The 22676-nt window shown below is 50.6% G+C and overlaps 2 protein-coding genes across 7 annotated transcripts; one reads left to right on the top strand and one right to left on the bottom strand.

Moving 5' to 3' along the window:
* Positions 1-22: 22 nt before the first annotated feature.
* On the bottom strand, positions 23-10797 carry HCN3 (hyperpolarization activated cyclic nucleotide gated potassium channel 3). The gene is made up of 8 exons (XM_037050562.1): positions 10349-10797; positions 5887-6316; positions 4880-5041; positions 4247-4465; positions 3707-3853; positions 2894-3134; positions 1931-2095; positions 23-1478 (listed from the first exon to the last, which is right to left on the bottom strand). The coding sequence occupies exons 1-8, from the start codon at positions 10630-10632 to the stop codon at positions 778-780; spliced, it is 2349 nt and encodes a 782-aa protein (XP_036906457.1). The 5' UTR covers positions 10633-10797; the 3' UTR covers positions 23-777.
* Positions 10798-12658: 1861 nt separating this feature from the next.
* On the top strand, positions 12659-22398 carry CLK2 (CDC like kinase 2). 6 transcript variants are annotated; one of them, XM_037050570.1, is made up of 13 exons: positions 12662-12923; positions 14721-14890; positions 15791-16016; positions 16694-16781; positions 17131-17197; positions 17370-17486; positions 18757-18923; positions 19670-19764; positions 20522-20651; positions 20755-20837; positions 20993-21072; positions 21253-21343; positions 21886-22398. In XM_037050570.1, exons 2-13 carry the CDS (start codon positions 14721-14723, stop codon positions 22069-22071), a joined length of 1500 nt encoding a protein of 499 aa, XP_036906465.1. In that variant the 5' UTR covers positions 12662-12923; the 3' UTR covers positions 22072-22398. The 6 variants fall into 6 exon arrangements, with proteins under 6 accessions (XP_036906467.1, XP_036906465.1, XP_036906466.1 ...); XM_037050571.1 differs by having other exon boundaries at positions 16697-16781; XM_037050568.1 differs by having other exon boundaries at positions 12663-12923; positions 15788-16016.
* Positions 22399-22676: the final 278 nt, after the last annotated feature.

A 22676-nucleotide genomic window follows, 5' to 3' on the forward strand; every position in this document is an offset into this window, starting at 1 on the left:
CAATAAATAAGGAAGGGAAGGAAAGAAAAAACATGCCATCTAAGGATTTAGCCCCTTGGCCCTCTCCTGGGGGGTCTAGGCTGGCACACCAAGTGAGGGGGTGCCAAACATCCCTCAGCTTCAAGGGGGACACACTGGGGCAGGGACACAGGGAGGAGGTGGCTCCCAATTTACAAAGAGACAGTCTACCACAGAGACAGAGAAAGCGAGGGACTTGGCAGGAGTCATATTCCCACTCAGGGGATGCAGACAGGGAGGAGCCTACACACGGCAGTGAAAGCAGATGCCCACATTGGGGACCCCAAACATCTGTTGACAGCAATGGGCACAGGCAACTCACTGGCTGTGCCAGGAGGACTGGGAGACAAACGCTCCGGGTGGACCTACGGGCCCGGGCCTGGAAACAGACATCTAATTACTTGGCAGTGATGGCAATGTCAAGTACTTGTGCTTAATAAGGTGGAATCACAAGCCTGGGCCTGCAACTGCCAGGACCTTGGCTGGGGGACACCTTTGTCAGAGCGCTTAGAATCTCTTCTATTTGGCAGTGGAGACTCGGTATTTTTACAGTACCTTGAACAGGGCAGGCGCTCAGCACATCCGATGAATGGGTGAATGGTTTAGGAGGCAGCAGGGTGCCTGAGAGGACAGAAACTATCTTCTTGGCAGTAAGGGGAGATATTCCCATAGGGCAGTGTTTCAGGCCCCCTCGGCTTTCCGCAGGAGGCATCTGCCTTCAGGCACACACTACTGCACCCAAGGAATTGCCTAAGGGTTTCACATGTTGGCAGAGAGCTGGGGGCCTCTAGGGGTGGCCGGCCCAGGCACTGGTGGCCTATGGGGCTGGACTGTCCCTAGAGGATTGGCAAGGAGCCCTGATGGGGCCAGTCGCTCACTTCCTGAGCCCTTCCGCCCAGGAGAGCCATCGCCTACTGCCCGCTGAGGCAGAGAGGGTTGGGAGGCTGAGAGTGGGCGGCCCCGAGGTCCTAGTCGCCGCCCACCTCCTCCTGGGGTGGGGCCCAGCAAGGACACCTGGGAGCGCCCAGCCTGGGATAGGCTGGCATGGAGAGTTCTGGCAGGTGGGGCAGGCAGGCGGGAGGTGGATGCCCATGGCCCACGGACCAACAGAGGGCCAGGTCGGACAGGCACCAGTGGAGAAGCTGGGGAGCCTGATGAGCATCGAGCAGAGCGAGCAAGGAGGGTGGCTGGAGAGTCTGGGGAGAGGGGCAGGGGTCCCCGCTGGTGAGTTAGGGCAATGGCCACATTGGAGGTCACAGCGGCTGCCTGCAGGGGTGCATGCACCAGCGGCTCCCACAGCACCGGTTTTCCACTGAGCCGTGCTCCTGTGCCCGGGGCCAGGCCCTGAACACCCCGAGCCATATCCCTGTCATGTTGCACCAAGTGCTGCTCCATGATGCCGCCACTGCTGCCAGGACTTGGCTCGGAGCGCTTCCGCTGCAGTATGGAATTCTTCTTACCTAGAGGTCGTCCCAAGAGGGAGAAGAGAAAGATAGTGAAGGAATCTAAGATAAAGGTTGAATTGACCTTCAAAGAACTGGAAGGTCAAGCAACAGCAGTGGGCGAAGGCAGGGCTAAGGGCCAAGAGCATGGAGGTGGAGCTGGAGGTGGGGAGAATCAGTTGGAGGAAGAGGGTCAAGGGATGAGTGCGTATCAGAGCCGGGGAAGGTCGGGAGCTTAGGGAAGGAGGACTCGGGCCCGGGACCATGGGGCAATCTCTCCAGGGGCAAGAGATGCTGAGTTGCAAGGGCAGTGGGCCACAGCGCTGAAGGGCCTATGGGGGCATTTGCTGGGACTGGGGTGGGCCAGGGCACAACACTGGAGTGGGAGAGTATGGGCCCCGGGCTTCTTGCTGTGGACACAGGTGAGGGCCCAGGTTGGACTCAGAGAAGGCTTGGCAGACAGGCCTCACCAATGCGGCGCAATCGATCCAGGGCCACGGTCTCAAAGGCCCGGCGCATCATGGGGAACTCCTCAAGCACAGCATTGAAATGGTCCACGCTGAGTGAGTAGAGGCGACAGTAGGTGTCAGCTCGCACGCTGGCTGTGCGCCGGCCCCGAGTCAGGAGACAGATCTCTGCCAAATTTGGGAGGAGGTCTTCAGAACCACTGTCCCCAGAACTCCCTCTCACTGGGCCTGCAGCAGCTGACCCAGCATCCTCTGCGCTTTTCTCCCCAGGTGGGAGAAACTGGTGTTTACTCACCCACCCCAGGGTCCCTGAATGCTCCAAGCCTGTCACTCTCCAGACCTGCACAATTATCATCCTCACTTTCGAAGTTAAAGCTGACAATCAGGCAGGTCTCGCTGGCCTCACCCCCAGCCATTCCACTGCACTCTCATTTCCATCCACCTCTGCTGCTCTGCCCCAAGGGGTAGGCTTGGGGAAGCACCCCTTCGAATGAACACCAAGGACAGCCCAGAAGAAGAAAAGCAGTGCCACAGGGCAAAGGGCAACACGACGGAAATGCTGGAAGGTGGTGTGTGGTTTGGAGGCTGAGAGATTATATGAGCTTCAAATCACTTTAGGAAACAGCTGGCAGAACTACCCCCAGTGCAATAGGCTGGGTCCCTGAATCATACCACCAGGGGCCCCAGGGACAGCACTGCTTTATTACTCTCTGTCCCTCACGGGGTCATTGGAGTTCACCAATTACGGGTTCTAAAAGGCCCACTGGCTCAGAAATTTTCAACCTGGCTCTGCCCTGGGATCTCTTAAGGAGCTTCTTAAAATTACAGAGCCGCAGGCCCGAGGCCCAGAGATTCTGATTAAGTTGGCCTGGGGAGGCAGCAGGGCCAGGCAGGGACCCTGATCCAGAGAAGCATTTGCCCTTATCCTCTGCTCTAGTCCCCCCACCCTTCCTGAGGCCTGCTGACCCCCAAAGTAGGATCCATCAGTGAGGCGGGTGTCCCGGGCGCCACGTGCCAGCACACTGAGCAGCCCATGCTGGATGAAGTACATCTTCCTGCCCACAGAGCCCTCACGCACCACGAGGTCCCCCGGCTGGAAGACCTCAAAGCGCAGCTTGGTGAGCACCGCCGTGACGAAGCTGGGGTCGGCATGGGCGAACAGCGGCATGTGGGCCACCAGGCCCCTGCAGGTGAAGTTAATGATCTCCTGGGAAAGGGAGGGGCCTGTCAGGCAGGCTGCACCCTCTGCCCCAAGGTGCCCTCGTCGAGCTCTTCTGGCTCCTGAGGCCCCACCCTGGGGTCATGATGTGCAAGGATGGAAATGCTCCTGGGGGCCTGGGACCATCCCTAAGCTCCTGCCTTCAGAGCGCTCCCACGAGCCCTTGAAGGACCACCCCCACAAAAACAGAGATCCCTGATGCCCCTTCCCATGTACGCTTCGCCCTCATAAGAACTCCAAGGCCCTGGCCAGGTAGCTCAGTTGGTTAGTGTTGTCCCCATACACCACAGCTTTGGATTCCACACCCAGTCAGGGTGCGCACAAGAATCAACTAACGAATGTGTAAATAAGTGGAATAACAGGTCTGTCCGTCTGTCTGTCTCTCAAATCAATTAGTAAAAAAAATTTTTTGAAAGAACTTCAAGAAAGAACTTCACCCCCGGAAGTCCCCCAAAGCCTGGCCTCCCATGGGGCCCTCTGCTGACCAATATCCTCAACCCCAGATGGCATCCTAGAAGCCCAGGTCCTTGAAGGGCCACCAGCGCCCCACTCAGCCCTACCTCCCGAAGTGGCTCACTCAGCTCGCCAAGGATGCTCTCCTCATCAAACATCTTGCCCTGGTAGCGGTGCTCATAGTATTCATGGATGCGCTGCCGTGTGTCAGCTGGCAGCTTGTGGAAGGACATGTACTGCTCCACCTGCTTGTACTGGAGGGCCAGCCAATGGCCAGCAGGCAAGAGGACACAGAGGCAGGTGTGGGGCCAGAACAGTGGAGGCAGGTGCAAACGGAGGGAGGTCACAGACGTGGACCAGACTCAGAAAAGTGGAGACAGAAGGGACACAGGGCCACAGAAGGACCGATGGATGATGGTGGATACAGAAGGACACAAAGCACAGGCACAGGCAGAGGAGGAGTCCACGGACAGGGATATAGGTTCAAACAAAAAAAAAGGTGCACGTGGAGGCACAGGACAAATGGACATGGGGCAAGGAAGGACACAGAACCAACAAAGGATGTGTCAGAATGGGCCTTGAGTTTAGCTACCCAGCCTCCGGCACCCCCTTCATGCCCTCCCCTTCCTTCTCCTGTCCCTGCTGACCTTCTCCTGGTACTGACGCCGGGAGGAGTCCAGGGACTGGATGAGGGCAGTGGCGTGGCCAATGAACATGGCATAGCAGGTGGCGCCCACAATCATGCTGAGCATGGTGAGCCAGACGTCAGGCATGCCTACAGGTGCCTGCTGCCCGTAGCCAATGCACAGCATGTGGCTCATGGCCTTGAACAGGGCATGGGAGTACTGGCGGCCCCACGAGTGGTTCTGGAGAACAAAGTATTGCACAGCTGGGCAGAGGGCCCTCAGAGCCTCATTCTCCCCCTGGCCCTTTCGCTCTCTCTCTCGGTCCTTCTACCTGTCCCCTTCATTTCAGATCTACCTCCAAGGAGGCACTTAAGTTTGGTTCTGGGGAGCCCTGAGGCAGAAGGGGTGTCTTTTGCAGCTTGAGGGCCTCGGTTTCTGCCTAGGTTTTCTTCTCTGCTCCCTTCAACACACAAACACTTCCTCTGGGTCTCTTTCCCCTCTCCTCTCACTTCCCCACCACCTCACTCCTGTCTTCTCTCTTGGACATCCACCTTTCTGGCATCCCCCACCTCTTGCCCCCGGTGGTCATCCCACCACTCGGGCAGAAGAGCCCTTAGAATGCCCAGGAGAGGCAGGGCTGTGGGGAGAGCTCACCACCATGTGGTTGATGGAGACCCAGCAGTCGGGAGGGAAGTCCTGCAGCATGGGGACCAGGAACTGCAGACAGCCATCCCAGTGACAGAGCAGCAGCATCATCCCGATGAGGTTGAAGATGCGAACCACAGCACTGGCCAGGTCATAGGTCATGTGAAAGATCTGAGGATTCCGAGGAGGGGCCACTGTGGACAGGAACCCTTCCTGACAGTCCTCCTCCATTCCCAGCCCCATGAATTTTAAAAATTGGCCATTATTGTTTAGAGCTTTCCAGCACACAAATATAGCTAATACAAAGTAGTCTGTGTTACTACTCTCATCTTATAAATAGGAAAATTGCTGCCAATCATATGCCAAGAATCACAGTGTCACAGCAGAGACTGGAAAAGGCTGCCCCACAGGCTGCCAAAGCGCAGCCTGGAAAGGAGGAGAGGTGGCATTTCACAGTGTGACAGCCCCAGAGAATGGGGATAAGACTTAAAGTCAGCAGCTCTCTCCCCTTCCAATGATAGCAGGGAATTTGCTGAGAACAAGTGCTTTACAGATATTAACTCCTTATCACACATAAGTGTATGTAACACTCTCATGTTATAGGAGAGGAAACCAGCTCTCATACAGGAAACAGTAAAGCTGGGATTTGACCTCAGGCAATGGCATTGCAGAGCCCACACTCACAGCCACAGAACGCTGCGGTCCGAAGCAGAAACTCCAGCCTCCCTCACACCCTGCAATTCCTAGCTCTCCTCCCACATCTTCCTCCCAGAGTCCAACTAACCCTCAACTATTTGTCCAGAAGCTGTGCTCCACCCTTCTGGACCACCATCCTCGACTCGGGACCCCATCCCCTGAACCCTCATTCTCTTCCTGTTTCTCCCTCACCAACTTTGGAGAGAGCCCATCCTTGGAAGCTCCACACATCCGCCCACCCCGTAAAGTCGCCAGGAGTCCCACCCAGAGCACTGTCCTGGAGAAGTCTGTGAGCCTCCCTGCCCACCTCCCCACCCCACCTCCTCCCACTGGTGTATGTAGCGGATGAGGCGGGAGAGGCGGAGCAGCCGTAGAAGGCTGAGGATCTTGGTGAAGCGCACTATGCGTAGGGCCCGCGCTGTTTTGTAGACCTCGGCGTCCAGCCGTGGCTCCAACTCCACCACCAGGAAGATGTAATCCACAGGGATAGAGGAGATGAGGTCAACCAGGAACCAAGTGCGCAGGTAGCGAGTGCGGATGGCCTGCGGTGCTAGCAGGATCTCAGCGCCTTCCTCTACCACGATGCCGGTGCGGAAGTTGAGCACCAGATCCAGCAGAAAAAAAGTGTCAGAGAGGACGTTGAAGACGATCCAAGGTGGCGAGTTCTCCTCTTTAAAGAAGGTGATGCCCACGGGCAGCACAATGAGGTTCCCCACCATCAGCAGGAGCATGATCAGGTCCCAGTAAAACCTAAGGCGGGGCAGGATAGGGAGTAAAACCACAATGATATTCCACCAACCATCTAGACTAACCACAGATAGTCTGACCTGGCCAAGAATGGGCAAAGGTACAAAACTATAGATGACCATTTACAGCAGATAAGAGTGTAAACTAGGCCCACCCTTTAGGAAAATAGTTTGGCAATATCTAGTAAAGTTAACTATTTGCATTCCCAGCAATTCCATATAACTTGAGAGGGTATATGAGGGGGGACCTCCCAATAAACCCAGAATTATCTTCTGTAGGGTGGACCCCTGTTTTTTAAAGATTTTATTTATTTATTTTTAGAGAGAGGGGAAGAGAAGGAGAAAGAGAGGGAGAGAAACATCACTGTGTTTCTGATGCACCCCACACTGGGGACCTGGTCTGCAACCCAGGCATGTGCTCCCACTGGGAATCAAACCCATGACCCTTTGATTCACAGGCCTGTGCTCAATCCACTGAGCTACACCAGTCAGGGTTGGTGGACCCCTTGTAGTACAGTCTTCCTCTGCTAGGTGAGTGTTCTAGGAATACATCTGTACCAGTGTACCACCTAGGGTTGTGAGAGGCTGTGTTTGGCTTTAGTGAATTTTTTTTTGAAGACTCTTTCAACATGTTTGCCCGTCTCATGATGGGCGAATTAGAAGTGCACCTTCCCACACTGCACTGAGTGTTAGGTGCTTTTTGACCAAAAACATCATGACCCTGGTGCCCCACCCTTTCTATTCACCCGATCTCGCCAGGAGCGACATATTTTTGTTTGTTTGTTTGCTTCCCCGGATTAAAAAAGTCCTCAGAGGGAAATGTTTTGCTGCTGTTGAATAGGTGAAATAAAAAACAGCAGAAGCACTGAAAGACATCAAAATTGATGAGTTCAAAAAACTGTTCTGAGCAGTGGAAAAAAATGTCTTGATAGTTGTACTGTGTCAAATGAAGAGTACTTTGAAGATGACTGAAGTTTAAACATGTAAGAATAAATTATACAATTTTTAATAAATAAATTCCAGGGGAGTTTTAGTCCCCCCACTCTGTACACAGGAATAGCAGTGTTAAGTCTGGAAACAACCTGATGTCCATCAATAGAAAAATACAGATGAATTAGATAAATACACTGTGATATAGTCATGCCTCGCAATACCATGCAACTGTGAAATCACTTCATTGCAGCTACATTCTGCATTACATATTAATGAATCTCACAACTTTAATGTTGAGCCAAAAAAAGTAAGATACAAAAGTATACACACCGTATAATTCCACTTGTACAAAGTTCTGAAACGACCAAACTAAACTGTATAATTTAGGAATTCACAGGAAAATGTGAAACTATAAAGAAAAATAAGGAGATGAGTACCATGAAAGTTCCAATGGTGGGTTTGGGAAAGGAATGCGAGGGCAGTAGGGAGGCTCCTGGGTGCCAGCAACACAGTCTCTCCTGACCTAGAGAGTTGTCACACAGGAGTGTGCCTCAGAATGACAAATGACATATGTATATCTCCACTATATAGTGTACTACTCTCTCTAAATACCTACTGTTTAGGTATATGAACTATGTACCTGCTATATATACCATATATATATATATACATATATATATACATATATCCATACATCTCCATATGCTCATATATATGTATCTTCTTAATATACAAAGTGGTGCAAAAGTAGGTTTACAATTGTTTATATGAAAACAGTGCAGTAATAAATAAATAATAATACAAGAATAAACCATTTTGCATACTCACAACTGGAAATCTACATTTTGCCCTACCCTGTATATAATATATATATGCAGTATCTTTAGTATATATATGTGTATATATGTATATGATCTATGTCACTATTATGAAATCTTTTTAAAGTTAAAAATAAAGATAAACTACCCTGTGTTAACCTTACAGGGTTGTTGTAAAAAATATGCACTGGTTGGTGCAGTTCAGCGGACTAAGTGCCAGCCTATGAACCAAAGGGTCGCCAGTTTGATTCCCAGTCAGGACACACGCCTGGGCTGCAGGCCAGTTCCCAGTGGTGGGCACAAGAAGGGCAACCACACATTGATGTTTCTCTCCCTCTCTTTTCCCCTCCCTTTCCCCTGTATCTAAAAATAAATAAATAAAATCTCGTTAAAAACATGCACTGAGACAACGGCTGTGAAAGTGCTATAGAAGCACTAGTTTGTGTTATAACTCACCACTCTTTATCCTGAGATTTCTAAAGAGGTTGGAGCTTTTCCCAGCTATCTTCCCCCTGGTGGTCTGGGATTTCACGCTTTTCCCAGCCTTCCCCACCCCAACTCTCCTCCTCAACACAGTTGGACCCATGGTTCCTGTTTCTCTGCTGGGATCTGCTCATCTGTGTCCCAGAGTGGGGATGATCTCTCCTGCCTACAACTGAACTGAGCTTTTTGAGGATGCCCCTCCCCTCCACAGCACCTCAGACAGGGTTGCACATACAGAGAAGCTCCATAGGTGATCTTGAAGGAATGAGGCTTGAAGCTCTGCAGTCCTTTCCTCCCCTAACCTCCTTGTGCCCACTGAGACTCTAGCTGAGCCTAAGCAAGGACATGGGTAGGGGAGAGCCACAATGCTGCAGTGAAAGCTGTGGCAAGAAGAGGTCAGAGGAAGCTAGGTGAAGCCCCCCTTAAAAAAGAAATCACTGGACGATATGAGAGTTGCAATGAGCAATGATAGTTTTAACTCTAGGACACACTTAATCACAACATCTATCCAGGACCCAACTTCTGACTCTGACTGCAAAATCAATTATTTTAGCCCATGAAAAAAGCTTGTCAGTCCCCAAGTCCAAGTCTCCAGGCAGTCTCTTAGACTGTGTGCTTTCAATCAACAACAAATCCTTGACCCCCTCTCCCACTCCCTCCTAAGCCATTGGAGAAATCCTATACCATGAACTGGGGGAAGAGAAAGAGGTTTTGCCTAGCTATAGAGCATCCTCACTGCCTGACCCACAGATGGTCACAAGCTTGGTGGGTGATGCAGCAGAGGGAACAGAGAAGAAATACAATAATAAAGAGGAGACACTGCTTCTGGCAATACATCTGAAGGTCAAATTGGAGAAGAGAGGGAGAGCCACAGGAGACTAGGAAGGGTACAAGGTGGGGTGAGAATGAGGCAGTAAAGAAGATGGGAGTGGGAGAAACAATGGGAGAAAGGAACATTTAAGCAGTGTGTATGAATGTGGAATCAAGATGATGTCTTAGTCTCCAACTGTGTTTCCAGACTCCTGATTCACACTTCATCCTTTCAGCTCATTTCGCTTCCCAGGTTAGGTGCTTTGCACGCATCCTCACCTCATCCAATAGCTGTCCTTCATTTCCCACAAGGACAGGGCTGCTGTCCTCCCCTAGTGCCCTTGATGTAAAGGTACAGCTAGACCGGGACCATGAAACGGCCCCGCCCCCACCCTCGTCCTTCTCTCCGGTGGTGGCCATGCCCCCGGTGTTGCCGCCCCATTCGCTGTGAGTCCCAGCACTGCTCTACCACATCCTGCCTTCAGCACCAGGGACAGCTACCAGAACTGTTTATACACCCCCGCCACCCCTCCAACAGCGTCCCTGGTTTTCCTGGTAGCCTGCCCTGCTGAACTAGGCAGGTGCTGAGAGTGGAAGTGAAGGGTCAGGGGAAAAATAGCTGAGCTCCGATTCTCCCTCAGACTGACCCTAAGCCTTGGAATATGACATAATTGCCCAGATATCTAACAAAAAGTACTAGAGGCAAGGATCCCTAATTCTAGTAGTCCCCGTAGCCCAGGTGGAGGGCTGGGGTGCTGGGGTCCTGAAACGGGAAATCCAGGTCTCCGGGGTCTGCTTGTTTCTTCCGGCGCTTCTGAGAAGTCACTCAGAATTCTCAGGCTAGGTTGGAGGAAGTGACTCTTTTATCCCACCCGGGGACCCCTGGGCCGGAAATGAAATGACTGTGGAAGGTAGGGCGGGTCCAGTCCCCGGGTCGCGGCTGTGGGGATGGGATCTGTGTCCCCCACCCTCCCTGCCCAGCACCCCCGTACCGGAAGTCGCTGTAGGGGTGGATGATCCAGGCCCCCGCTGACTTGACCCGCTCTTGCTCGATTTCCACTGCTTTGTGGCTGCCGAACACGCGAAGGGAGAACTTGTTGACCGTGGGCTGGAGCAGTGTCCCAAGCTGCCTCCTCTTGGGCTCGGGTCCAGATGAGGACCCGGGGATCTGTCCCGCGGTGGCAGTGGCAGGCACCGGGGTAGCAGGAGGCCCCGCCTCCAGCCCAAGGGTCGCCCCGTCGCTGGCCCCCATCGTCGGGCGCGGCTCCGCCTGCATGATGCCCCACCGCTTATACTCTTGGCCTCCTAGACCCTGTCGCAGCCATCCCGGACCCCCTGGACTCTCCCACAGCCAGAGCTGGCGTAGTCGGCTCGGAACTGCCGGCGCCTGGGGTCAGAAGGGGTGTTGGGGACAGACTCTCCCGCCAGCCGAGAGCTAGTAGCGCTGCGCCCCCTGGTGAGGTCCGCGGAAAAGCTGGGCCGAGCGTGAGGGGGCGGGGCCGTCCGAGAGCCAGCCCCCGAGGGGCGGGGCCTATTAAGTCCATCTCACCGAGGGACTCCGAGACCGGCGTGGTTTACTGAATAGAGGCAGTTCTCCAAGAGTATTTGGAGAAGGAGAAAGGCGGGAGGAGCCACGGAGAGGGTGTGGCCTAGAGCTAACAAGCTTTTACTCCTTGAGTGCCAGGAAGTTGACACCGCCTGCAAGTGGCGGGAAAACCTGGCTCAGGTTTTAGCTTGTGAGGCTAAGGAGGGCAAGGGATTAGGTACCAATGGACGAGGCTCTGGAGATTCGTCTTCCCCACTTTCGCTTATGAACTACCCTGCATTCCACTTTCTTTCTCTCAGCACTTTCTAGGCATATTCCTTTCTTCTGTTCTCCATACTGCTCCCCCAGGTATTTCAATTTCTGAATTCTTTCCACCAACCTTCACCAAATGTGAGTCTGCTCGTCACTGAGTAGGTGATGAGAATACAACGGTTGGTTCAGATCTCATTTCCTCTAGGAAATCTAGAGATATATTTCAAACCTTCCTTTCCATAGATAGGGTCTAGTTTAGACCTTAACAACAGTGTCCAGGTCACCACTGTTTGTAACCACTCTTGTCGCAAGGCTGCCATTTATCCATTGACAAGTGTTTTTCTCCCATTAGACTGTGAAGCTCTGAAGAACAGGAGCCTTGCTTCTGGCACAGCACTGGACACATATTGGACACTCAGTAAATGCTTGTTGAAAGAACGAATGATCTGGGAAAGTGTTCTTGGAGGAGGAGGTGAATTTGCCATTCTGTTCTCTCAGCCCTTAATTACACTTTCTCTTCTTATTTTAAGGAACTTTTCCTAAACGATTTCTGGCTGATCTAATTTCCATCTGACAATCCTCCATCCCAGTTCCCCTCTGATACTCTGACTTTAATATAGTTATCCTCAGGTTTTTATTTCCCTTTCTATTTCTCAATTCCTTCTATAGCGTCTGTGACTGCCAGTTTGACATTTTTTTAAATTCAGTGTACTTACACTTCTCATATGATGTGTAAGTACCTAACATATAATTTTCAAGTGATTTCCCCCTTTTCGGCACTCGACTATCCATCCCTCCATCCCTCCAATTTCATTTTCTTGAAATTTTCCTTCAACACTATGCTCCCGACTCCACAAGACGGAAGTCTCTGCTGTGGTGAGGTAGCCGAACTATAAGAAATGGATATTTACGTGCTATGTCGGAGAATCAGACCTCACCACCAAGCCTCAAACATTTGCGGAGCGTCAACACTCCCTAAGTAACAACGCTTTATTTACTTATTTAGTCAATCCTCACCAGAAGATATGCTCATTGATTTTAAAGAGGAAGGAAGAGAGAAACATCGATGTGAGAAACATTGATGGGTTGCCTCCCTCCCGCCCGCGCCCTACTGGGTATGTACCCCAATCGGGAATAGAATCTGCAACCTTTTGGTAACCGGAGAAGACATTCTAACCAAGTGAGCCACCCGACCAGGGAACAACCCTTGCTTTTAAATCTCCAAACCTAATTAAGTCAGCAAAGTCTCATGAAAGGGACAAAAGATTGAAGAGAGATAGGGATGGACACGAGGAGGGCCTGGTGAGCCACAGCGACCCTCGCACAGTACCCGTGAACTTCCAACCTCAGCGTCTCCACAGCTCTAGCTGCGGACGCCTGCCCGAGAGCTAGGCGAGGACGGCGCGGCGTGCGCGGCCCCGGGGGCGGGGACCCGGGGTAACTGGGAAGCGACGCAGGACGTGCGTGCGTACGTGCTCGCTCACGGAGGCGGCGGCGGATCGGAGAGGCAAGAGCCGAAGAACCAGCTGGGATCGGGCCCCGGGCGGGGGCGGTGCGAGCGGCGCCCAGCGGATCCTCGGGGCGGGGACGGAGCCGGGGCGGGAGGGACTGGAGCGGAGCCCGGGAACGAGGCGGGAGGTCCCAGGGTCTCGGGTTGGGGGGGTGAAGCCGCACTTCGTCGCCGCGGGGGTGCCGGGACTCCCGGCCGCAGTGCCGCCGCCATCACGGACTTCCTGTGGGACAAGCGCACGGGCCTCGCCGCCAGAACGGTGAGCGCGCGGGCCGGCGGGCCGCGCGTCCGCGCGGAAAGATGGCGACCGCTGGGCGGGAGGGGTAGGCTTATATTGGGGCAAGGGACCGGGGCGAGATTAGGAGAGAAAGAGGGTTGAGACCTGTGAAGCGGCAGAAGTGAGTAGAGAGTTAGGGTGGAAGATCAGCTTGCCTTAGGTGATTTGGGAAGACCTATGGGAAACTTGGGAGGGACCAAAGTAGGGTGATGGAGTAGGGATAGCAGTGGTTCCAAAGATGAGAAAGAGCAGAATGTCAAAGTTGGACCAAGGCTGAAAAGAGGGAAGACTCCACGGTGTCATTTAAAGGATACGGAAAGAGTTTGACTCCAGAAATTAGTTCTGGATTTTCTGAGTAAGAAAGAAAAATAGAGACTTATCCCTGGCTGGTATGGCTCAGTGGATTGAGTGCCAGCCTTCCAACCAAAGGGTGGCAGGTTAGAGTCCCAGTCAGGGGGCAACGCTCCCGCGATGCGGGTTAGAGTCTCCAGTGGGGGAGGAGGGTGTAAGAGGCAACCACACATTGATGTTTCTCTCCCTGTCTTCCTCTCTTCCCCTCTCTCTAAAAATAAACAAATAAAATATTTAAAAGAAAAATAAAGATTTAGAAGTTGAGAAAGGTTGTAGGCTGGAAATGCTTTATAGGGGAAGTTCTGTGAGGAACTTTGGTGGCAGTGTCTGTGTGGTGAGCGAGATGACATTTAAATGGCTAAGCAATGTTGAATTACTTGGGAGAATCTGTGCTTGCATCTCCTTGGCTTCCTATAAGCCCTGTTAAGCCGGGACTGAATCGAATATCCATCTTCTCAATCTGAGGACATTGGACAGAAGTAGCTCAGAGTGGGAGCCAGATTTTTGAGACATTGTCTTTTCCAGACCTAATCTTGCGCCCTACCATTTCTTCTGTTCCTAGGCCTATTTCATTTCATTCTCCTATTCTCATCTTTCTGGATTTTGACAGTGATTTCTCTCTAATCTTTTCCTGAAGGAAGAAAGATTTGTGCACCATGCCATTCCTATTCCAGTTACTGGAAGGAGGCTGGCTCTTATCCAAGTAGTGCTGATATTAATTAAAAACTAGTTATTTTGTACTTCCTAAGCACAAAAGGGGAGGGGCCGGATGGAAAGCTGAGGACTTGGAACCCCCTTTGTTAAAATCTCTCAAGGGGTGTTTAACCAGAGATGTGAGAGATGATTAAGACAGTTCAAGGGGTCAGACCCAGACCCCTAGGATTTGTTTATATTTGGTATATACTGCTTATGTAGAAACCTGGTCGATGGGATTCATGCCCTCAGGACACAGTTGGTTTACTTGGGGAAATAAGATACACTCTCAATAACTAAAACATTATAACAGTGTATACTAACCCTTTATTCTTTGAGTTGTGAGGAACTCAGCACGACACAGATCTTAGATCTCAGCGGAGAAGGAATTGTGGCATTCTCCATCAGTTACACCTTCTCACCTGTAATGAGCTGTGGTCCAGACCTGAAGGTCTTTATGAAGACATGTTTGAGGAAATCAGAGTAGAACAATGTGCCGATGCTGAATGGGGTGTAATTAAGGGATAAAGGGAGTTATGGGGAGACTTCCTAGTTTTCAGCCTGAGTTTGAAGGTGAATACTGTATATACTCCATTAAGGAGGAATTATAAGCACAGAGGTGGTAAAACGAAATAAAAGAAAGCAGCCTAGCACCTCTGGAGCAATCAGTCCTTGAGGGAGATGTCTAAAAACTCAGAGCTTTCCCCACCATTTCTGCTTTTTCTTCCCTTATAGATGCCTCATCCCCGAAGGTACCACTCCTCAGAACGAGGCAGCCGGGGGAGTTATCTTGAACACTATCGAAGCCGAAAGCATAAGAGACGAAGAAGCCGCTCCTGGTCAAGTAGCAGTGACCGGACACGACGGCATCGACGGGAGGACAGCTACCATGTCCGTTCCCGGAGGTGAGGCCTCATACCCAAGGTCACTTACTCATTTGTTAAAGATTTATTGGTTACACGCTAAGCACCTGGGTGAAGGTGCTGTTTAAGATAAGTGACAAAGTCATGCTTTTGCGCTGTGGTGTGAAGAATGTCATCGGAGAGAAAGTAGGCAGTAAGGAGCTGAGGGACTATCCAGTAGGTTTGGTTGGACTGGAATAAGATGTGTAGTTCAAAGAAAATTTCCCAGGGAATCTGACATCTAAGCTTGTCTGAAATATAAGGGTGAAATATCCCAGGTGAAGGGAAAGCAAATGCAGAGGACTAGGGGCTGGCCCTGGCCAGGTAGCCTGGTTGGTTAGTGTCGTCCCGACACACCAAGGTTGTGCGTTCAATCCTCAGTCAGGGCACATACACAGATTAACCACTGAATACATAAATAAAACGCAACAATAGTTATTTTTATTTCTCTAAAGTCAGTCAAGTAAAAAACATTTTTAAGAAGACTAGAGGCTGGAGGTAGCTAATGAGCTAAAAGACAAGATAGAGTTGGGTCTGCTGGGTTTTAATAACTTGGTGTATTCTGTGGGAAGGATGGGTTAGGGATAGTTTAGAACAAAGCTAGATGTTAGAAAAGGCTTGAAAAAGAAATGGCTCTTTGTTGTATTAAATTACTGTCAAGGAGGAGATGTTCCCCCAGAGGATGTCTTCCCAGAGGTCTTGGTGACATGCAGGTGGTGAGTCCTCTGTGCTTAGTTACTTCACTTCTCTGGTCCTTGGTCCTCTCAGAGACTTTATGGGTATCTGAGAGTCATTTTTCCAGCAGTACTCTTGTCCTCACTGAAGGAGGACCTTGTCACATGATATGGCAAGGAGTGTGGCCTGAACAGATGCACCTAATGGGTGTTCATTTTCCAACAGCAGCTATGATGACCGTTCGTCTGACCGGAGAGCATATGACCGGCGATACTGTGGCAGCTATAGACGCAATGAGTATAGCCGGGATCGGGGAGATGCCTACTATGACACGGACTACCGGCATTCCTACGAATACCATCGGGAGAACACCAGTTACCGCAGCCAGCACAGCAGCCGAAGGAAGCACAGACGGCGGAGGCGGCGCAGCCGGACTTTCAGCCGCTCATCTTCGGTGAGTGCCAGCCCAGGCCCTTCCTCTTCCCTCTCCTCTTCAGCCTTCTGGGAGCCTGGTAAGTGAGTATTCTTGTTCTCAGCTGAGCATTGGGGCATGAACACTGAGGTGGACACTGAGACTGTCTACTCTCTTGGAAGCTCTTCGACTTGTGGAGGGTCCCACAATCTGCTGTGGAGATGGATGGGCACAGAGCGTGAACCCAGTGCCCTCCCTGGCATGCTGGCCTTACTGTGTTGAGAGCAGCTCCTTTACCTCAGAGGCCTGCACTCTCTAATGGGGACTTTGCTTGTGAACTGCCTTTCTCCCCCAAGCCCTGGGCTCCACGGCCCCCTCAGCAGGTGGGCTTGGGTGGGGGAAAGGGGAGATGTGTGCCTGCCTGGAAGGGCATTGTGTAGAGCATGGGGTTGTGGGTGACACTGGCAACGACACCACTTCTCTGCCCATGCCTCTCCTTGTCCCTGTTTTGGGTTTGGGACTTGGGATTATGCGCCGCTCTCTCTTCTCACCCCGATCCTCCTTACTGCATCTGACGTGTTCCCTTCCACTGTCCCCCATCATCGTCTGTCCCCCCTGGCTGGGCGCCTGTGACCGGTGGCCCCTCCACCACCCACCCCGTCTCCCTCCGGCCCCCGCTCCGACACCTGGCTTGCTCCGACCCCCCTGCCCCCCGACAGCAGCACAGCAGCCGGAGAGCCAAGAGTGTAGAGGACGACGCTGAGGGCCACCTCATCTACCACGTCGGGGACTGGCTACAAGAGCGATGTACAAGCCAAATCGTAACAATCCTATAGCCTGTAATGGTCCTATAGCCATCCTAACGTCCCGAGTCAACCTAAGTCACAGCCTCTTTTGCCTTTTCTCAGTGGTGTTGTTTATCTGGGTGGTTTGAGTTGCTGTTGAGAATTGACCTCTGCTGTCCACTCCCAGCTCTCATGGCCCCTGGGTTAAAGGTGGTGGGAATCACGCAGGGGTTTTCTTCCCCTGCGACCATCTGTATCTGTTCCCCTTCCTTCATTTCACCCCAGGTTGCTGTACCCTTTTTACTTCCAACGCAGCTCATTCCCCACCTTCTCTCCCTCCCTCTCCCCGACCCTGGTCTTTTTCATTTCAGATGAAATTGTAAGCACCTTGGGAGAGGGGACCTTCGGCAGAGTTGTACAATGTGTGGACCATCGCAGGTAATTGTCAGCCACCATACCCCTACGCCTGCTAGGCATAAAGAGGTAGTGAGGGTTATCTGGGGTTTATTTGCTGATTAACCAAATGTAGAATTTCTTAATGCCTAGACAGCCCCATTCAATTTGAGATGTTCTTAAGAACCCAGCAAAAGCCTCTTCTGCCCACCTACAGGGGTGGGGCTCGAGTTGCCTTGAAGATTATTAAGAATGTGGAAAAGTATAAGGAAGCAGCTCGACTGGAAATCAATGTCCTGGAGAAAATCAACGAGAAGGACCCTGACAACAAGAAGTAAGCAAGCACCTGACTAGTGTGGCTCATCTGGTTGGAGCGTTGTCCTGTAACCAAAAAGTTGTGGGTTTAATTCCTGGTCAGGGCACTTACCTAGATATCAGGTTTGATCCCAGGTCTGGGTACACATGATCCCCAGTCTGGGAACATGGGAGACAACCAGTCGGTATTTCTAGCATAGTCGTTTCTCTCTCTCCCTTCCTCTCTCCCTTCCTTTCTAAAAACAAATTTTTAAAAATGTTTTCTGGCCCTGGCTGGTGTAGCTCAGTGGATTGAGCACGGGCCTACAAACCACAGGATCGCGGTTCGATTCCCAGTCAGGGCACATGCCTGGGTTGCAGGCCAGTTCCCGGTTCCCGGCAGGGAACCCACAAGAGGCAACCATACATTGATGTTTCTCTCTCTCTCTCCTTCCATTCTCCTCTAAAGATAAATAAATAAAATTTTTTAAAAATGTTTTCTGTTGAGGATTAAAAAAAGAAGTAAGCCAGCAAAGGAGTATGTGAGGAGTCTTGAGAGCCTGCACCCCCACTCAGGAAAATCTTCTCAACCTGGCTTAGGCAGGCAGGAGAGTCTTCTCATCCATTCATTTTTTTATTCATCATCTTAGAGTAGCAGAACTTTAAAAGTAGGAAAGGAGGGTCTATGGTGTTCTCTAATTCATTTTTCTTGTTTTTAAAGTAGTTAGAGTGCTCTGTAGGTTGGCTCTAGCTCAGGGTGGCCTCTGTGGGGATCTGCCCTGGAAATGACCCTGAGACTGAGAATTACCATTTTTATCAAAAAATTGAGCTTTTAATACCTAGAACTATGCTGATGAGGCCACAGACATTTGTATGTAATGTTTTTCCATAAGCCAAATATATAAGATTGTTAAGTGAAGACATAAGATGACAATATAATCGTGGGCGCAATGCTAGTCAATGTGAGTGAATTTCAGGAGTGGGGGGAGGTGGGGTAGAATTTAAGAGTGACAGTTTGACGGTTCAGGGGCAACACTAGAGCCAGGACCTCAACAGCTCTTCAGCAAATAGAAATTTTAAGCATTTAAAAATTTGCAGGAAAATGGTTTGAATCTTTCCAGATAGTACCTCTCCTCAGGTCTGCCAGAAAGGCCATTTCCTAGCCGAACTGAATTTTGTTGGTGATACTAGCTAGTATGTTTTTACACAAGTGTGTGGAATCAACAGCTATACAGCCCCCTCTTGTCGGAGGGGTAGGAGGCAGACAGGAGCTCATCAGACATTCATTTTCCTTTCCCATCTCTTCCCAGCCTCTGTGTCCAGATGTTTGACTGGTTTGACTACCATGGCCACATGTGTATCTCCTTTGAGCTTCTGGGCCTTAGCACCTTCGATTTCCTCAAAGACAACAACTACCTGCCCTACCCCATCCACCAAGTGCGCCACATGGCCTTCCAGCTGTGCCAGGCCGTCAAGTGTGAGTGGGGGGGCCAAGGTGGACTCTGGGGCAGTCCCTTCCTCCATTGGACTTCTTCTGTCTCGGTTGGGCACTGGTGAAGCCCCTAAGCGGTCAACTTGAGTGTCTGCACTTCCGTTATTCACTGTCATGTTGACATCTCTTCTGACGTAACTCCTTGGCTGAAGTCCTCACCATCACTGATTGCTTATACTTCACATCAAACCAAGGAGGAGCTGGAAGACAAAGCCTTTGAAATCAAAGCACTTTGACACCTTTTTTTCCCCTCATTCCCTTCCTTGGGAAATTTAAGTCAGGCAGCAAGCACAAAGAGACAAAAGGACGACTCAGGCTAGAGGTTGACGTGTCTAAGCTGAGATGCCCTTCATTCCCAGCAAAGCAGGTGGAAGCAGGGAGTAGCACAGCCAAGGGGCCAGGTAGGGAATCTGGACTAGTAAATAGTTACTCTTGAGTGTCCATGACAGTACAGTTGTGCAGTTGAATTCACACAATGTCAGATACACATGTATGTCAGTTGGTACCAAAGTACAAGTCATAGCAAACTATATGCTTTACTTGATCGTACATGAATAAGGATAGAATGTCTTAGACTAGGCATTTCATTTGGGTGTCAGGCAAAGAGCAGCATAGTGATTCTGAACCTGCCTTCTCACCAGCTTGGAGCTAGGTGACCAAGTCTGGGATCAGCTGGTGCCAGTTAGTCCTGGCTACCTGTACCAACCTTGACCTAGCCTTTTCCCCTGCAGTCCTCCATGATAACAAGCTGACACATACGGACCTCAAGCCTGAAAACATTCTGTTTGTGAATTCAGACTACGAGCTCACCTACAACCTAGAGAAGGTAAGATGGATGGGCTCTCCCCTTGGCCAGTGGGGGCGGCAGCTGTGCTACTTTGCCTGTCTCAGTCCTCTCTGGCCTCTTTTTACTTCTCTCTCCCACATTTCTCCTGGTCTGGTTCTGACTGACTAAAACCAGAGTGCCAGAATAGATTGAAAGAGAGATATTTAAGAAGACTGAAATTAGAAGGGAACTTGGAAAAAGGAGCTCAGATAACTTTCTAATCTAGTGGAAATGCTTTTAAGCTTCTTGCTTTGGATTTCTCGTTTTGTAAGGAAAGCTCAGCTTTCTGACTAGCAAGAGTTCATGGTGATTTCACCAAGGGAAGCTCTCCTTCCCTTTGCAACTTGTTACATACATATTTTCACTTGGTCACTTGGGTGTAGTTTTCAGATGCACAGAAACTTGTGTGGTAGTCCATAATTATTTCTTTTTTTTAAGATTTTATTTATTTTTAGAGGGGAAGGGAAGGAGAGAAGGAGAGAATTATCAATGTATGGTTGCCTCTCATGAGTCCCCTGCCGAGAACTGGCCTGCAGCCCAGGCATGTGCCCTGACTGGGACATAATTATTTCTTAATCGTTTTCCTTCCAAACTCCTAAAGTACTCTGCTGGCTATGCGGGAGGCGAGAGACTGGGGTGTGTAGGGGCAGGTAGGCGGGTCAAAGTTGCTTTTTAAGACACAGCAGCACTTCAGAGAATAGCGTCAGAACCTCCATCTGTGGTGCAGAGGATCATTGTCTTCCTGCTTTGTTCCTAGAAGCGAGATGAGCGCAGCGTGAAGAGCACAGCTGTGCGGGTGGTAGACTTTGGCAGTGCCACCTTTGACCATGAACACCATAGTACCATTGTCTCCACTCGCCATTACCGAGCACCAGAGGTCATCCTGGGTAAGGGGGAAGGACAAGCCTGTCCAAGTATGTAAGCGGGTGTGGTGGTGAGGGTCACACCCCCTAAACCTCATAACACCTTTTCCTTCCCGTTCCTACACAGAGTTGGGCTGGGCACAGCCTTGTGATGTGTGGAGCATAGGCTGCATCATCTTTGAGTACTATGTTGGCTTCACCCTCTTCCAGGTAAGTGGTTACATGACCACCTGACATTCTCATCACAGATTTCTTTGTTTGCTGAGGACTTGCCTGGTTATTCCTCTGCATTGTTTACCTTCCTGGCGGCGAGTCCTTGGCATCCCCTTCCTAGTCCTGTGCTTAGTTCTGGCTTTCTTTCCCAGACCCATGACAACAGAGAGCATCTAGCCATGATGGAAAGGATATTGGGTCCTATCCCTTCCCGGATGATCCGAAAAACCAGGTGAACTTTGAGTGGGAGGGACTTAACCCTTTTCCTTCTCTCTCTACAAATGGTCAATATCACATCATTTTCTTTTTTCTTTGACACCTCCCCTCCCCCAGCTACTCAGATGGGGGAATAAGGGAATTATCCCACAATAAGAGGAACCTCCTGATTCCTCAACCTCCCCTTCCCCTCTAGGAAGCAGAAATATTTCTATCGGGGTCGCCTGGACTGGGATGAGAATACATCAGCTGGGCGCTACGTTCGAGAAAACTGCAAACCACTGCGGGTGAGCCAGGCTGGGGATCAATAGTGCCCACCACCCAGAGGTCACTTCTTAAGGTGTCTTGCTTCTGGAATGTATTCCACAAGCACAGGGTTAGGAAAGAAGGGAAGCAATGCTGAAAGAAGACATTTTTGGTTAATAGAAAAAAGATAAGAGGGAGTGGTTTTGTGGAGGGAAGGAGATTAAGCAGCCATGTCCTTCTTGAGCCAATCAAAGATCAAAGCAATGTTCTGGATTCATTAGGTCAGACAACAAAATAAACTACCTTTGAAGAGCTTAATGTCATGTGGAGCTAAAAAAAAGATCCATGAAGTTGACAAAGATACACAAGTAGAAGGAACTTGCAGAGAAAGAAGCAGTAATTTTGCTAGTGGGAAGGTAGGGTAAGGTGGAATATCAGAAATGGACACCGTGTGGCCGTGCTAAGGTAGCATTTGTAACTGTTGCAAGCAGAGTCTTCGTCCTCCCAAATTAAAAGTTAGGGCCTTGAAGAAGGCGGTTTGTAAGGCATCGTGCCTCACCTTTTTCCTGCCCTCCACCACCAGCGGTATCTGACCTCAGAGGCAGAGGAACACCACCAGCTCTTCGATCTGATTGAAAGCATGCTAGAATATGAACCTGCTAAGCGTCTGACCTTGGGTGAAGCCCTTCAGCATCCTTTCTTCACCCGCCTTCGGGCTGAGCCACCCAATTCCAAGTTGTGGGACTCCAGTCGGGATATCAGTCGGTGACGATGAGACCCTGGACGCCCCTGCATCTCTAGCAGCAGTGGGTGTCCAATCCAGGACACTGGTGCTTTTTTATACAAGTGATCAGAGCCGGAGCCCACTCCTCTTGGCTCCCTATATACCTGTGAATATGTGAAATAGTGTAAATATGAAAGCTTGTACCCTGCCTTGTACATAATGCTTTTCCATTCCACACTCTTCCCATCCTCACTTGCCCCTTGTCAGTTGAGTTGGATAGGGGCAGGATGAGGTAATCAGGTGGCATCCATCCCATGTTTTATAAGGAATTTTGTATAGTCTTTGTGAAATAAAATGACGTGCTTCATCTGACCTCCATCCCCGGAGTTTGAGGTGTGGGAATGCTGGGGTGGAGGGATGAGGAGATTGGCAACCTTTCTGAGTTTGGGTATGAAGTGAGTAGCATCTTACCCTCTAAAATTAGTCCGTTTATCTAGTTTGTTTATCTAGGGGAGGCAGTGGTGAGGGGGATAAGGTTTCTTGCAGGGTAGAATGGAAGGGTTATAAGGTGGCACTTACTTGGTCAGGAATAATGAGGATTGGGAAACAGGTCCGACTACTAGAGCCACCTGGCCCTGGGCTGGACCCCA

The sequence above is a fragment of the Sturnira hondurensis genome, unplaced genomic scaffold (assembly GCF_014824575.4).
Source record: "Sturnira hondurensis isolate 20B ecotype Veracruz unplaced genomic scaffold, ASM1482457v3 Scaffold0006829, whole genome shotgun sequence".
Lineage (NCBI taxonomy): Eukaryota > Metazoa > Chordata > Mammalia > Chiroptera > Phyllostomidae > Sturnira > Sturnira hondurensis.

What these genes read in the sequence shown, in the direction of transcription:
- HCN3 (XM_037050562.1), bottom strand. Translation starts at nt 10,632, where the DNA reads ATGCAGGCGGAGCCGCGCCCGACGATGGGGGCCAGCGACGGGGCGACC. An exon ending in GGCGTCAGTACCAGGAGAAG is followed by an intron (nt 3,854 to 4,246) that starts GTCAGCAGGGAC and finishes CTGGCCCTCCAG; the next exon opens with TACAAGCAGGTGGAGCAGTA. An exon ending in TGATGGATCCTACTTTGGGG is followed by an intron (nt 2,096 to 2,893) that starts GTCAGCAGGCCT and finishes CAAATTTGGCAG; the next exon opens with AGATCTGTCTCCTGACTCGG.
- CLK2 (XM_037050568.1), top strand. Translation starts at nt 14,721, where the DNA reads ATGCCTCATCCCCGAAGGTACCACTCCTCAGAACGAGGCAGCCGGGGG. An exon ending in TACCATGTCCGTTCCCGGAG is followed by an intron (nt 14,891 to 15,787) that starts GTGAGGCCTCAT and finishes ATTTTCCAACAG; the next exon opens with CAGCTATGATGACCGTTCGT. An exon ending in CGGATGATCCGAAAAACCAG is followed by an intron (nt 21,073 to 21,252) that starts GTGAACTTTGAG and finishes CTTCCCCTCTAG; the next exon opens with GAAGCAGAAATATTTCTATC.